This window comes from Oncorhynchus masou, chromosome 9, assembly GCF_036934945.1.
Source record: "Oncorhynchus masou masou isolate Uvic2021 chromosome 9, UVic_Omas_1.1, whole genome shotgun sequence".
In the NCBI taxonomy this organism is placed as follows: Eukaryota; Metazoa; Chordata; class Actinopteri; order Salmoniformes; family Salmonidae; genus Oncorhynchus; species Oncorhynchus masou.
In genome coordinates, this window is record NC_088220.1 from 2,045,001 (window position 1) to 2,057,749 (window position 12,749).

The following is a 12,749-nucleotide window of genomic DNA, read 5'->3' on the forward strand; positions in this document are numbered from 1 at the left end:
TCTCTCGGTCTCTCCAGTGTCCAGACAGCCTGTATGTCCTAGTCTAACCCCGCCTCTCTCTCGGTCTCTCCAGTGTCCAGACTGCCTGTATGTCCTAGTCTAACCCCATCTCTCTCTCTCTCGGTCTCTCCAGTGTCCAGACTGCCTGTATGTCCTAGTCTAACCCCATCTCTCTCTCTCTCGGTCTCTCCAGTGTCCAGACTCAGCCTGTAAGCAGGACCTGTTGGCCTACCTGCAGCGTATTGCTCTGTACTGCCACCAGCTCAACATCTGTAGTAAGGTCAAAGCAGAGGTCCAGAACCTGGGAGGAGAGCTCGTGGTCTCTGGGGTAAGAATTGATGTGCTTTGTTACCAACGCTTTCCATGTGTAGTCTAGTGGTTAGAGCCAGGTAAGTCTCTCTTAAGAGTTTTGCACACCTGGATTGTACATTATTTGCACATTATTATTTTTTTAAATCCTTCGAGCTATTGTCAAGTTGCTTGTTGATCATTTGCTTGACAGCCATTTTCAGATCTTGCCATAGATTGTCAAGCCAATTTAAGTCAAATCTATAACTAGGCCACTGAACATTCAATATCGTCTTGTAAGCAACAGTGTATATTTGGCCTTGTGTTTTAGGTTGTTGTCCTGCTGAAAGGAAATGTTTGTTGGAAAGCAGACTGAACCAATTTTCCCTTTAGGATTTTGCCTGTGCTTAAATCTATTGTTTATTTTCATCCTAATCAACTCCCCAATCCTTAACGATGATGAGCATACCCATAACATGATGCAGCCACCACCATTCTTGGAAATATGAACTTGGATTTGCCTTAAACATTACACTAGGTTTTCAGGACATAAAGTTAATTTCTTTGTCAATTTTGTTTTTGCCTTTTTACATGTTTTGGGATATTTTCTGATTCAGCCTCGGTTTTCTCCTATCACAGCCATTAAACTCTTAACTGTTTTTTTTAATATATATGTATATATATATATTTTGTACCTCCCTTTTCTCCCCAATTTCGTGATATTCATTTACGATCTTGTCTCATCGCTGTAACTCCCCAACGGGCTCGGGAGAGGTGAAGGTCCAGTCATGCGTCTTAACACCCACTCGATTGAACGCCAGGAAACACCGATCAACTGACGACCAAGTCAGCTTGCAGACCCTTCACAAGGAGTCGCTAGAGCGCGATGAGCCATGTAAAGCGCCCCTGGCCAAACCCTCCCCTAACCTTGACGACACTGGGCCAATTGTGCGCCGCCCTATCGGACTCGCGGTCACTGCTGGTTGTGATACGAGTACCAGGCTGTGATGGCACTGCAACACTGAGATTCAGTGCCTTAAACTGCTGCACTGCTCGGGACTGTTACTCTAACTGTGTTAGTCATTATTGGCCTCATGGTGAAATTCCTGAGTGGTTTCCTTCCTCTCCGGCAGCTGAGTTGGGTTTGATGCCTGTATCTTTATAGTGACTGGGTGCATTGATACACCATCCAAAGTAGAATTAATAACTTCACCAGGCTCAAAGGGATATTCAAGGTCTGCTTTTTCCTCATTTTTACCCATCGACCAATGAGTGCCCTTCTTTGTGAGGCCTCCCTGGTCTTTTTGGTTGAATCTGTTTGATATTCACTGCTCGACTGAGGGACCTTACAGATAATTGTATGTCTAGGGTACACGGATTAAGTAGTTGTTAAACACTATTATTGCGCACAGAGTGAGTCCATGCAACTTATTATGTGAGTTATTAAGCACATTTTTACTCCTGAACTTATTTTATTTTGTCATAACAAAGGGGTTGAATTCTTATTGACTCAAGTCATTTCAGCTTTTCATTTTTTAAATAATTTATTGTTACTTACACTATACATACATGTGGCCAACTGTGTTATGAACACTACATGCTGTGTAGTCCAGCTTTACACTCTCTTACTAACACTACATGCTGTGTAGTCCAGCTTTACACTCTGTTACTAACACTACATGCTGTGTAGTCCAGCTTTACACTCTGTTACTAACACTGCATGCTGTGTAGTCCAGCTTTACACTCTGTTACTAACACTACATGCTGTGTAGTCCAGCTTTACACTCTGTTACTAACACTACATGCTGTGTAGTCCAGCTTTACACTCTGTTACTAACACTACATGCTGTGTAGTCCAGCTTTACACTGTGTTAATAACACTACATGCTGTGTAGTCCAGCTTTACACTCTGTTAATAACACTACATGCTGTGTAGTCCAGCTTTACTCTGTTACTAACACTACATGCTGTACACTCTGTTACTAACACTACATGCTGTGTCCTGCTTCTAGAGCCACTGACCGCGGTACACACATACCAGTCAGCGTGGGTTCAAATCCCACCCAGGGCTCTTCTGACTCACACCTGGCCTTCTCTCCACTGTTCCATCTGTTTTAGAGAACTATGTGTGAGAATTAACGCTGAATGATAAGAAATGGCTACCACTTTAATCTGCCTTGTTAGCCGGCGAAATGGGTAACGCATTGATGAGCCTGGGAAATGGGTAACGCATTGATTAGCCTGGGAAATGGGTAACCCATTGATTAGCCTGGGAAATGGGTAATGCATTGATTAGCCTGGGAAATGGGTAACGCATTGATTAGCCTGGGAAATGGGTAACCCATTGATTAGCCTGGGAAATGGGTAACCCATTGATTAGCCTGGGAAATGGGTAATGCATTGATTAGCCTGGGAAATGGGTAACCCATTGGTTAGCCTGGGAAATGGGTAACGCATTGATTAGCCTGGGAAATGGGTAACTCATTGATTAGCCTGGGAAATGGGTAGCGCATTGATTAGCCTGGGATATGGGTAACCCATTGATTAGCCTGGGAAATGGGTAACGCATTGATTAGCCTGGGAAATGGGTAACCCATTGATTAGCCTGGGAAATGGGTAACCCATTGATTAGCCTGGGAAATGGGTAACGCATTGATTAGCCTGGGAAATGGGTAACGCATTGATTAGCCTGGGAAATGGGTAACTCATTGATTAGCCTGGGATATGGGTAACCCATTGATTAGCCTGGGAAATGGGTAACGCATTGATTAGCCTGGGAAATGGGTAACGCATTGGTTAGCCTGGGAAATGGGTAACGCATTGATTAGCCTGGGAAATGGGTAACCCATTGATTAGCCTGGGAAATGGGTAGCGCATTGATTAGCCTGGGAAATGGGTAACCCATTGATTAGCCTGGGAAATGGGTAACGCATTGATTAGCCTGGGAAATGGGTAACGCATTGATTAGCCTGGGAAATGGGTAACGCATTGATTAGCCTGGGAAATGGGTAAATGGGTAACGCATTGATTAGCCTGGGAAATGGGTAACGCATTGATTAGCCTGGGAAATGGGTAACGCATTGATTAGCCTGGGAAATGGGTAACGCATTGATTAGCCTGGGAAATGGGTAACCCATTGATTAGCCTGGGAAATGGGTAACCCATTGATTAGCCTGGGAAATGGGTAACCCATTGATTAGCCTGGGAAATGGGTAACCCATTGATTAGCCTGGGAAATGGGTAACCCATTGATTAGCCTGGGAAATGGGTAACCCATTGATTAGCCTGGGAAATGGGTAACCCATTGATTAGCCTGGGAAATGGGTAACCCATTGATTAGCCTGGGAAATGGGTAACCCATTGATTAGCCTGGGAAATGGGTAACGCATTGATTAGCCTGGGAAATGGGTAGCGCATTGATTAGCCTGGGAAATGGGTAACGCATTGATTAGCCTGGGAAATGGGTAACGCATTGATTAGCCTGGGAAATGGGTAACGCATTGATTAGCCTGGGAAATGGGTGATTAGCCTGGGAAATGGGTAAATTGATTAGCCTGGGAAATGGGTAACGCATTGATTAGCCTGGGAAATGGGTAACGCATTGATTAGCCTGGGAAATGGGTAACGCATTGATTAGCCTGGGAAATGGGTAACGCATTGGTTAGCCTGGGTAAATTGGTTAGCCTGGGAAATGGGTAACCCATTGGTTAGCCTGGGAAATGGGTAATGCATTGGTTAGCCTGGGAAATGGGTAATGCATTGGTTAGCCTGGGAAATGGGTAACCCATTGGTTAGCCTGGGAAATGGGTAATGCATTGATTAGCCTGGGAAATGGGTAACGCATTGGTTAGCCTGGGAAATGGGTAACGCATTGGTTAGCCTGGGAAATGGGTAACTCATTGATTAGCCTGGGAAATGGGTAACGCATTGATTAGCCTGGGAAATGGGTAACGTATTGATTAGCCTGGGAAAGGGGTAACTCATTGATTAGCCTGGGAAATGGGTAACGCCTGGGAAATGGGTAACGATTGATTAGCCTGGGAAATGGGTAACGCATTGGTTAGCCTGGGAAATGGGTAACTGGGAAATGGGTAACCATTGATTAGCCTGGGAAATGGGTAACGCATTGATTAGCCTGGGAAATGGGTAACGCATTGATTAGCCTGGGAAATGGGTAACGCATTGATTAGCCTGGGAAATGGGTAACGCATTGATTAGCCTGGGAAATGGGTAACGCATTGATTAGCCTGGGAAATGGGTAAATGGGTAACGCATTGATTAGCCTGGGAAATGGGTAACGCATTGATTAGCCTGGGAAATGGGTAACATTGATTAGCCTGGGAAATGGGTAACCCATTGATTAGCCTGGGAAATGGGTAACGCATTGATTAGCCTGGGAAATGGGTAACCCATTGGTTAGCAATGCATTGGTTAGCCTGGGAAATGATTGGTTAGCCTGGGAAATGGGTAATGCATTGATTAGCCTGGGAAATGGGTAACCCATTGATTAGCCTGGGAAATGGGTAACGCATTGATTAGCCTGGGAAATGGGTTGAAGCCTGGGAAATGGGTAACATTGATTAGCCTGGGAAATGGGTAACGCATTGATTAGCCTGGGAAATGGGTAACGCATTGATTAGCCTGGGAAATGGGTAACCCATTGATTAGCCTGGGAAATGGGTAATGATTGATTAGCCTGGGAAATGGGTAACCCATTGATTAGCCTGGGAAATGGGTAACGCATTGATTAGCCTGGGAAATGGGTAACGCATTGATTAGCCTGGGAAATGGGTAACGCATTGATTAGCCTGGGGTAAATGGCCTGGGAAATGGGTAACATTGATTAGCCTGGGAAATGGGTAACCCATTGATTAGCCTGGGAAATGGGTAACGCATTGATTAGCCTGGGAAATGGGTAACCCATTGATTAGCCTGGGAAATGGGTAACGCATTGATTAGCCTGGGAAATGGGTAACCCATTGATTAGCATTGATTACCCTGGGAAATGGGTAACGATTAGCCTGGGAAATGGGTAACCATTGATTAGCCTGGGAAATGGGTAACCCATTGATTAGCCTGGGAAATGGGTAACGCATTGATTAGCCTGGGAAATGGGTAACCCATTGATTAGCCTGGGAAATGGGTAACGCATTGATTAGCCTGGGAAATGGGTAAATTGATTAGCCTGGGAAATGGGTAACGCATTGATTAGCCTGGGAAATGGGTAACGCATTGATTAGCCTGGGAAATGGGTAACGCATTGATTAGCCTGGGAAATGGGTAACGCATTGATTAGCCTGGGAAATGGGTAACCCATTGATTAGCCTGGGAAATGGGTAACGCATTGATTAGCCTGGGAAATGGGTAACCCATTATTAGCCTGGGAATGGGTAATTCTTGATTAGCCAAATTGCTAACTACCTGGTAACCAAATTAGCCTGGGAATAAATAACACTGTTAATTAGTGGGAACCGATAGCAAATTAATTTTAAAATGGGTAACGCATTGATTAGCCTCATGTTAGCCTGGGAAATGGGTAACCATATAACCTGGGAAATGGGTATATTCTGTTACCTCCATTGATTACCTGGTAAATGGGTAACATCTACATTAGCCTGGGAAATGGGTAACCCATTATTGTAATTAATTCTGCCAAATTGCTAACTACCTGGTACCAAATTAACAATAAATAACACTGTTAATTAAGTGGGAACCGATACATTAATTTTAAAAAATGATTATCATGTTAGATAACCTACCATGTATATGTGCTCCAATACAAAACATCTAACTTCCATCTACATTAGTCTAGCTTTTAGTAACCTCATAGTAACCTCGGGGTTCATCTACATTCTGTTACCTCATAGTAACCTAGGGGTTCATCTACATTCTGTTACCTCATAGTAACCTAGGGGTTCATCTACATTCTGTTACCTCATAGTAACCTAGGGGTTCATCTACATTCTGTTACCTCATAGTAACCTAGGGGTTCATCTACATTCTGTTACCTCATAGTAACCTAGGGGTTCATCTACATTCTGTTACCTCATAGTAACCTTCTGTTACCTCATAGTAACCTAGGGGTTCATCTACATTCTGTTACCTCATAGTAACCTAGGGGTTCATCTACATTCTGTTACCTCATAGTAACCTAGGGGTTCATCTACATTCTGTTACCTCATAGTAACCTAGGGGTTCATCTACATTCTGTTACCTCATAGTAACCTAGGGGTTCATCTACATTCTGTTACCTCATAGTAACCTAGGGGTTCATCTACATTCTGTTACCTCATAGTAACCTAGGGGTTCATCTACATTCTGTTACCTCATAGTAACCTAGGGGTTCATCTACATTCTGTTACCTCATAGTAACCTAGGGGTTCATCTACATTCTGTTACCTCATAGTAACCTAGGGGTTCATCTACATTCTGTTACCTCATAGTAACCTAGGGGTTCATCTACATTCTGTTACCTCATAGTAACCTAGGGGTTCATCTACATTCTGTTACCTCATAGTAACCTAGGGGTTCATCTACATTCTGTTACCTCATAGTAACCTAGGGGTTCATCTACATTCTGTTACCTCATAGTAACCCAGGGGTTCATCTACATTCTGTTACCTCATAGTAACCCAGGGGTTCATCTACATTCTGTTACCTCATAGTAACCCAGGGGTTCATCTACATTCTGTTACCTCATAGTAACCTAGGGGTTCATCTACATTCTGTTACCTCATAGTAACCTCGGGGTTCATCTACATTCTGTTACCTCATAGTAACCTCGGGGTTCATCTACATTCTGTTACCTCATAGTAACCTAGGGGTTCATCTACATTCTGTTACCTCATAGTAACCTAGGGGTTCATCTACATTCTGTTACCTCATAGTAACCCAGGGGTTCATCTACATTCTGTTACCTCATAGTAACCTAGGAATATGTTCCAAATGGCACCCTATTTTGTATATAGTGCCCCTCTTTTGACCAGAGCCCATACTACTGTCGTCTAAAGTAGTGTACTACATAGGGAATAGGTTGCCATTTGTGTCGGTGCGTTAAAAGTAGACAGTCTGACCTTTTTTGAAACAACTCAACATTTAATAACGAAGGTAATAATTTTCACCTAGATTTCCTTCCTTGATATGAGAAGTCTTAACCCAACCAAACTGTACAAATGTATTTTACTCTTTCGTGAGTCATACTTTTCTAATACATGTTTCATCCTCCTTTCAGTTAAAAATTTGCTCTGAATTTATCCACAGGTTGCTTTTGTCAATTTCAAAGCAAAACTGTAATTTAATCTTTCCTTAGCCTCATTGAATAGCTGAATTTAAACTTAATAACCCAAGAAATAGCTTCCCATTAACTAATGATTTACAGCCGGTGTCTGATGCAGAATAAATAAGATGAAAGAAATAATAACAGTATTATGAAAGTCCCAAATGACACCCTATTCTCTGCTTAGTGCACTACTTTTTGACCAGGGCTCATAGGGCTCTGGTTAAAAGTAGTGCACTAAATAGAAAATAGGGTGTCATTTTGGACACAACATTTTATATAAAGGCTTCCCTTCTCTTTATTTTTTTATTTTTCCTGTTTTCTTGTTAAGAGACTAGTGTTCCAAAATTACCGTCCCTTCTCCCAGTAGTTTAATTACTGGCTTAAAGGAATACCTCAGGATGTTGGCCATTTTCATGCCTCTGCACCTTGTAGAGTCCGTTCCCCGATTTTTAATTGAAAAATGGCAAAATGTGTATGGACTCATTTCAGTTATACCCTGTTCACCACATGGTCAATCTGCTGCATGTTATTCAGTTATACCCTGTTCACCACGTGGTCAATCTGCTGCATGTTATTCAGTTATACCCTGTTCACCACATGGTCAATCTGCTGCATGTTATTCAGTTATACCCTGTTCACCACATGGTCAATCTGCTGCATGTTATTCAGTTATACCCTGTTCACCACGTGGTCAATCTGCTGCATGTTATTCAGTTATACCCTGTTCACCACGTGGTCAATCTGCTGCATGTTATTCAGTTATACCCTGTTCACCACGTGGTCAATCTGCTGCATGTTATTCAGTTATACCCTGTTCACCACGTGGTCAATCTGCTGCATGTTATTCAGTTATACCCTGTTCACCACATGGTCAATCTGCTGCTGTTATTCAGTTATACCCTGCTCACATGTTCAATCTGCTGGATGTTATTCAGTTATACCTGTTCACCACATGGTCAATCTGCTGCATGTTATTCAGTTATACCCTGTTCACCACGTGGTCAATCTGCTGCATGTTATTCAGTTATACCCTGTTCACCACGTGGTCAATCTGCTGCATGTTATTCAGTTATACCCTGTTCTGCTGCATGTTATTCAGTTATACCCACCACGTGGTCAATCTGCTGCATGTTATTCAGTTATACCCTGTTCACCACGTGGTCAATCTGCTGCATGTTATTCAGTTATACCCTGTTCACCACGGTCAATCTGCTGCATGTTATTCAGTTATACCCTGTTCACCACGTCAATCTGCTGCATGTTATTCAGTTATACCCTGTTCACCACGTGGTCAATCTGCTGCATGTTATTCAGTTATACCCTGTTCACCACGTGGTCAATCTGCTGCATGTTATTCAGTTATACCCTGTTCACCACGTGGTCAATCTGCTGCATGTTATTCAGTTATACCCTGTTCACCACATGGTCAATCTGCTGCATGTTATTCAGTTATACCCTGTTCACCACGTGGTCAATCTGCTGGATGTTATTCATTTATACCCTGTTCACCACGTGGTCAATCTGCTGCATGTTATTCAGTTATACCCTGTTCACCACATGGTCAATCTGCTGCATGTTATTCAGTTATACCCTGTTCACCACATGGTCACCCATGTTCACCATTCAGTCAATCTGCTGCATGTTATTCAGTTATACCCTGTTCACCACGTGGTCAATCTGCTGCATGTTATTCAGTTATACCCTGTTCACCACGTGGTCAATCTGCTGCATGTTATTCAGTTATACCCTGTTCACAATCTGCTGCACAGTTATACCCTGGTCAATCTGCTGCATGTTATTCAGTTAATGGTCAATCTGCTGCATGTTATTCAGTTAATGGTCAATCTGCTGCATGTTATTCAGTTATACCCTGTTCACCACGTGGTCAATCTGCTGCATGTTATTCAGTTATACCCTGTTCACCACGTGGTCAATCTGCTGCATGTTATTCAGTTATACCCTGTTCACCACATGGTCAATCTGCAGGATGTACAACAGTCACCCGGCTGCGGCCTTGTCCTGCTCTGAAGCCTTTACCCCGAGGCTCCATCATGTTGCACTTGACTTCTACAGTTCCGACTATTAACGTTCAAGTTCCCTCTCTCCCTTTTCCCTTTTCCAGGAGGTTTCCCAAGCATTCCTAGAGAGCCAGGTATTCCCCACCTTCAGATACAGTACAGTAACACTCAGGCTGCAGCCCAAACACCAACCTATTCCCTATTAAAGTTGCGCTACTTTTGACCCAGAGCCTTAGGCCTTCTTGACCTATGTGCCCTAGTCAAAAGTAGTGCACTGTATAGGGAATAGGAGGCCATTGGGGATGTAGCCTGACACATTGGCTAAAGCCAGACACATAGGATCATATGAACTCCGTGTCCCTCTGATCAATGAGGGTGGTGGTGGGAAACATTACAGGTGGAAATACAGGTTGTCTCTAACTGCTGATCTGGGGTCAGATATAATGTGCTCCCAAATTGCACCCTAATGCCGATAATAGTGCACTACTTTTCACCAGGGCCCCTTGGGGTCATTTGGGATGCATCTATATGGTTATACTGTATAATGTTCCCAAGGTTATCCTGGGAGATAGTTGGTTATCTGATCCTAGAGCTGTGGTTTAAGAGGACAACTTCTACCTCAAGAACTGGCTAACCTTGTCTCCTCTCTCTCTCTCTCTCTCTCTCTCTCTCTCTCTCTCTCTCTCTCTCTCTCTCTCTCTCTCTCTCTCTCTCTCTCTCTCTCTCTCTCTCTCTCTCTCTCTCTCTCTCTCTCTCTCTCTCTCTCTCTCTCTCTCTCTCTCTCTCTCTCTCTCTCTCTCTCTCTCTCTCTCTCTCTCTCTCTCTCTCTCTCTCTCTCTCTCTCTCTCTCTCTCTCTCTCTCTCTCTCTCTCTCTCTCTCTCTCTCTCTCTCTCTCTCTCTCTCTCTCTCTCTCTCTCTCTCTCTCTCTCTCTCTCTCTCTCTCTCTCTCTCTCTCTCTCTCTCTCTCTCTCTCTCTCTCTCTCTCTCTCTCTCTCTCTCTCTCTCTCTCTCTCTCTCTCTCTCTCTCTCTCTCTCTCTCTCTCTCTCTCTCTCTCTCTCTCTCTCTCTCTCTCTCTCTCTCTCTCTCTCTCTCTCTCCTCTCTCTCTTCCCCCCCCCCCCTCCAGGTGGACAGTGCCATGTCTCTGATCCAGGCAGCTAAGAACCTGATGAATACGGTGGTGTCCACGGTCAAGGCGAGCTACGTGGCCTCCACTAAGTACCAGAAGTCCATGGCCATGCAGTCCCTCAACATGCCTGCTATCTCCTGGAAGATGAAAGCCCCAGAGAAGAAACCCCTGGTCAAGAGAGAGAAACAGGAAGATGGATCCAACAACAAGGTAAATGTGAATCATGTTAAAGCTCCTCTAAACTGGTTCCCCCCCCCCCCCAGGTAAATTGACTGTGAACATATTCTCATCGACGACCTGGGAAATAGTTACAGGGGAGAGAAGGGGGATGAATGAGCCAATTACAAGCTGGGGGATGAATGAGCCAATTAGAAGCTGGGTGATGATGAAGTGACCATGAGGGCCAGATTGGGAATTTAGCCAGGACACCGGGGTTAACACCCCTACTCTTATGATAAGTGCCATGGGATCTTTGGTGACCACAGAGAGTCAAGACACCCGTTTAATGTTCCATCTGAAAGACAGCACCTTACACAGGGCAGTGTCAATCACAATCACTGCCCTGGGGCATTGGGATATTTTATTTTAGACCATAGGAAAGAGTGCCTCCTATTGGCCTTCCAGCACCACTTCCAGCAGCATCTGTTCTCCTATCCAGGGACTGACCAGGACCGACCCTGCTTAGCTTCAGAGGCAAACCAACAGTGGGATACAGGGTGTTATGCTGCTGGATTTGATGACGCAGGACACATTTCTGTGAGAACATGCAAAATAAAATGTTATCATCTCTTCTCTTAGGTCAAGAGATCATCCCACAAGAAACACATCAACCCAGTCCAGGCCCTCAGCGAGTTCAAAGCCATGGATAGCATCTAGAGATGGAGCAGGCAGTCAGTCAGTGTGGTGAGAGGTGGAGGAGCTAGAAGGTTGAGATGCTGATGGAGCTGGCTAGATCCACTGTAATGTGTAGACGGTTGGAGCTTCTTTTTAATCTCGTCAAAAAAAAAAGGGTGCATTTTTTTCGGGGGGAGGGGCGGGTTGAATGCATTTCTTATTTCCTTCCCTGGCCTAGTCAGCTGTCTAGTTTGATGTGGTGTTGCTATGCAGGCTCGCTAAGGTTGAATACTATACACACACAGAGGCCCTTTATTAAGCTCACTCTTTCTCTACCAGTCTCTTTTTTTTTTAATTCAATCAACTGCATTCTGGTAAGTCTCTAGCCTACTGTATAACTTCTCTACTGGACAATAAGGTGATTTGGGTGGGTGGGTGAGGGGGGACAGCAACTAGACCAAGTAAACCCTAACCCTAATACATTCTGATAAGTCTCTAGCCTACTGTATAACTTCTCTACTGGATAATAAGGCGATTTGGGTGGGTGGGTGAGGGGGGACAGCAACTAGACCAAGTAAACCCTAACCCTAATACATTCTGATAAGTCTCTAGCCTACTGTATAACTTCTCTACTGGATAAATAAGGTGATTTGGGTGGGTGGGTGAGGGGGGACAGCAACTAGACCAAGTAAACCCTAACCCTAATACATTCTGAGAAGTCTCTCGCCTACTGTATAACTTCTCTACTGGAAAATAAGGCGATTTGGGTGGGTGAGTGAGTGAGTGAGTGAGTGAGTGGGTGGGTGGGTGGGTGGGTGGGTGGGTGAGGGGGGACAGCAACTAGACCAAGTAAAAGGCATTTCTATTTAATTTTATTTTATTCCAGTGTTGGTATAAGAAGGGAACGGTGGATTTCACTGGTATTGTCAAAACTAATTATCTTCAAACGAATCATTTTGACCCCTGACCCTCTTATTTGAACCCCCTGACCCCAACCTGTGACGCGAGATCCCCTGTGTATTTTTATACCTTGTCTTTCTACCATGTTTTATGATTGCGTGGATGGCGGGGAGGGTGTTGGATGGTATTTCCGCTATGTGTCGTATATGATGTGATGCTGTATTGTGTAGGTGCAGATCAGATGATCAGATAAGGCCTTTCCACCCGATGCAAACACATCTCTCTCACTTTATTACTCAAG

At 44.1% G+C, this 12,749-nt stretch overlaps 1 protein-coding gene across 2 annotated transcripts in view; it reads left to right on the forward strand.

The window, feature by feature from the left end:
• LOC135545435 (catenin alpha-1) overlaps window positions 1–12,354 on the forward strand; it is a 239,827-nt gene extending 227,473 nt beyond the window's left edge. Inside the window, exons 18-21 of one of the 2 annotated variants that reach the window (XM_064973044.1) lie at window positions 194–328; window positions 9,690–9,719; window positions 10,712–10,924; window positions 11,513–12,354. In XM_064973044.1, the coding sequence (XP_064829116.1) occupies window positions 194–328; window positions 9,690–9,719; window positions 10,712–10,924; window positions 11,513–11,590 (456 nt within the window). In that variant the 3' untranslated portion in view covers window positions 11,591–12,354. The remainder of the gene's footprint in view (window positions 1–193; window positions 329–9,689; window positions 9,720–10,711; window positions 10,925–11,512) is intronic. The other variant, XM_064973045.1, reaches the window with a different exon arrangement.
• Window positions 12,355–12,749: the final 395 nt, after the last annotated feature.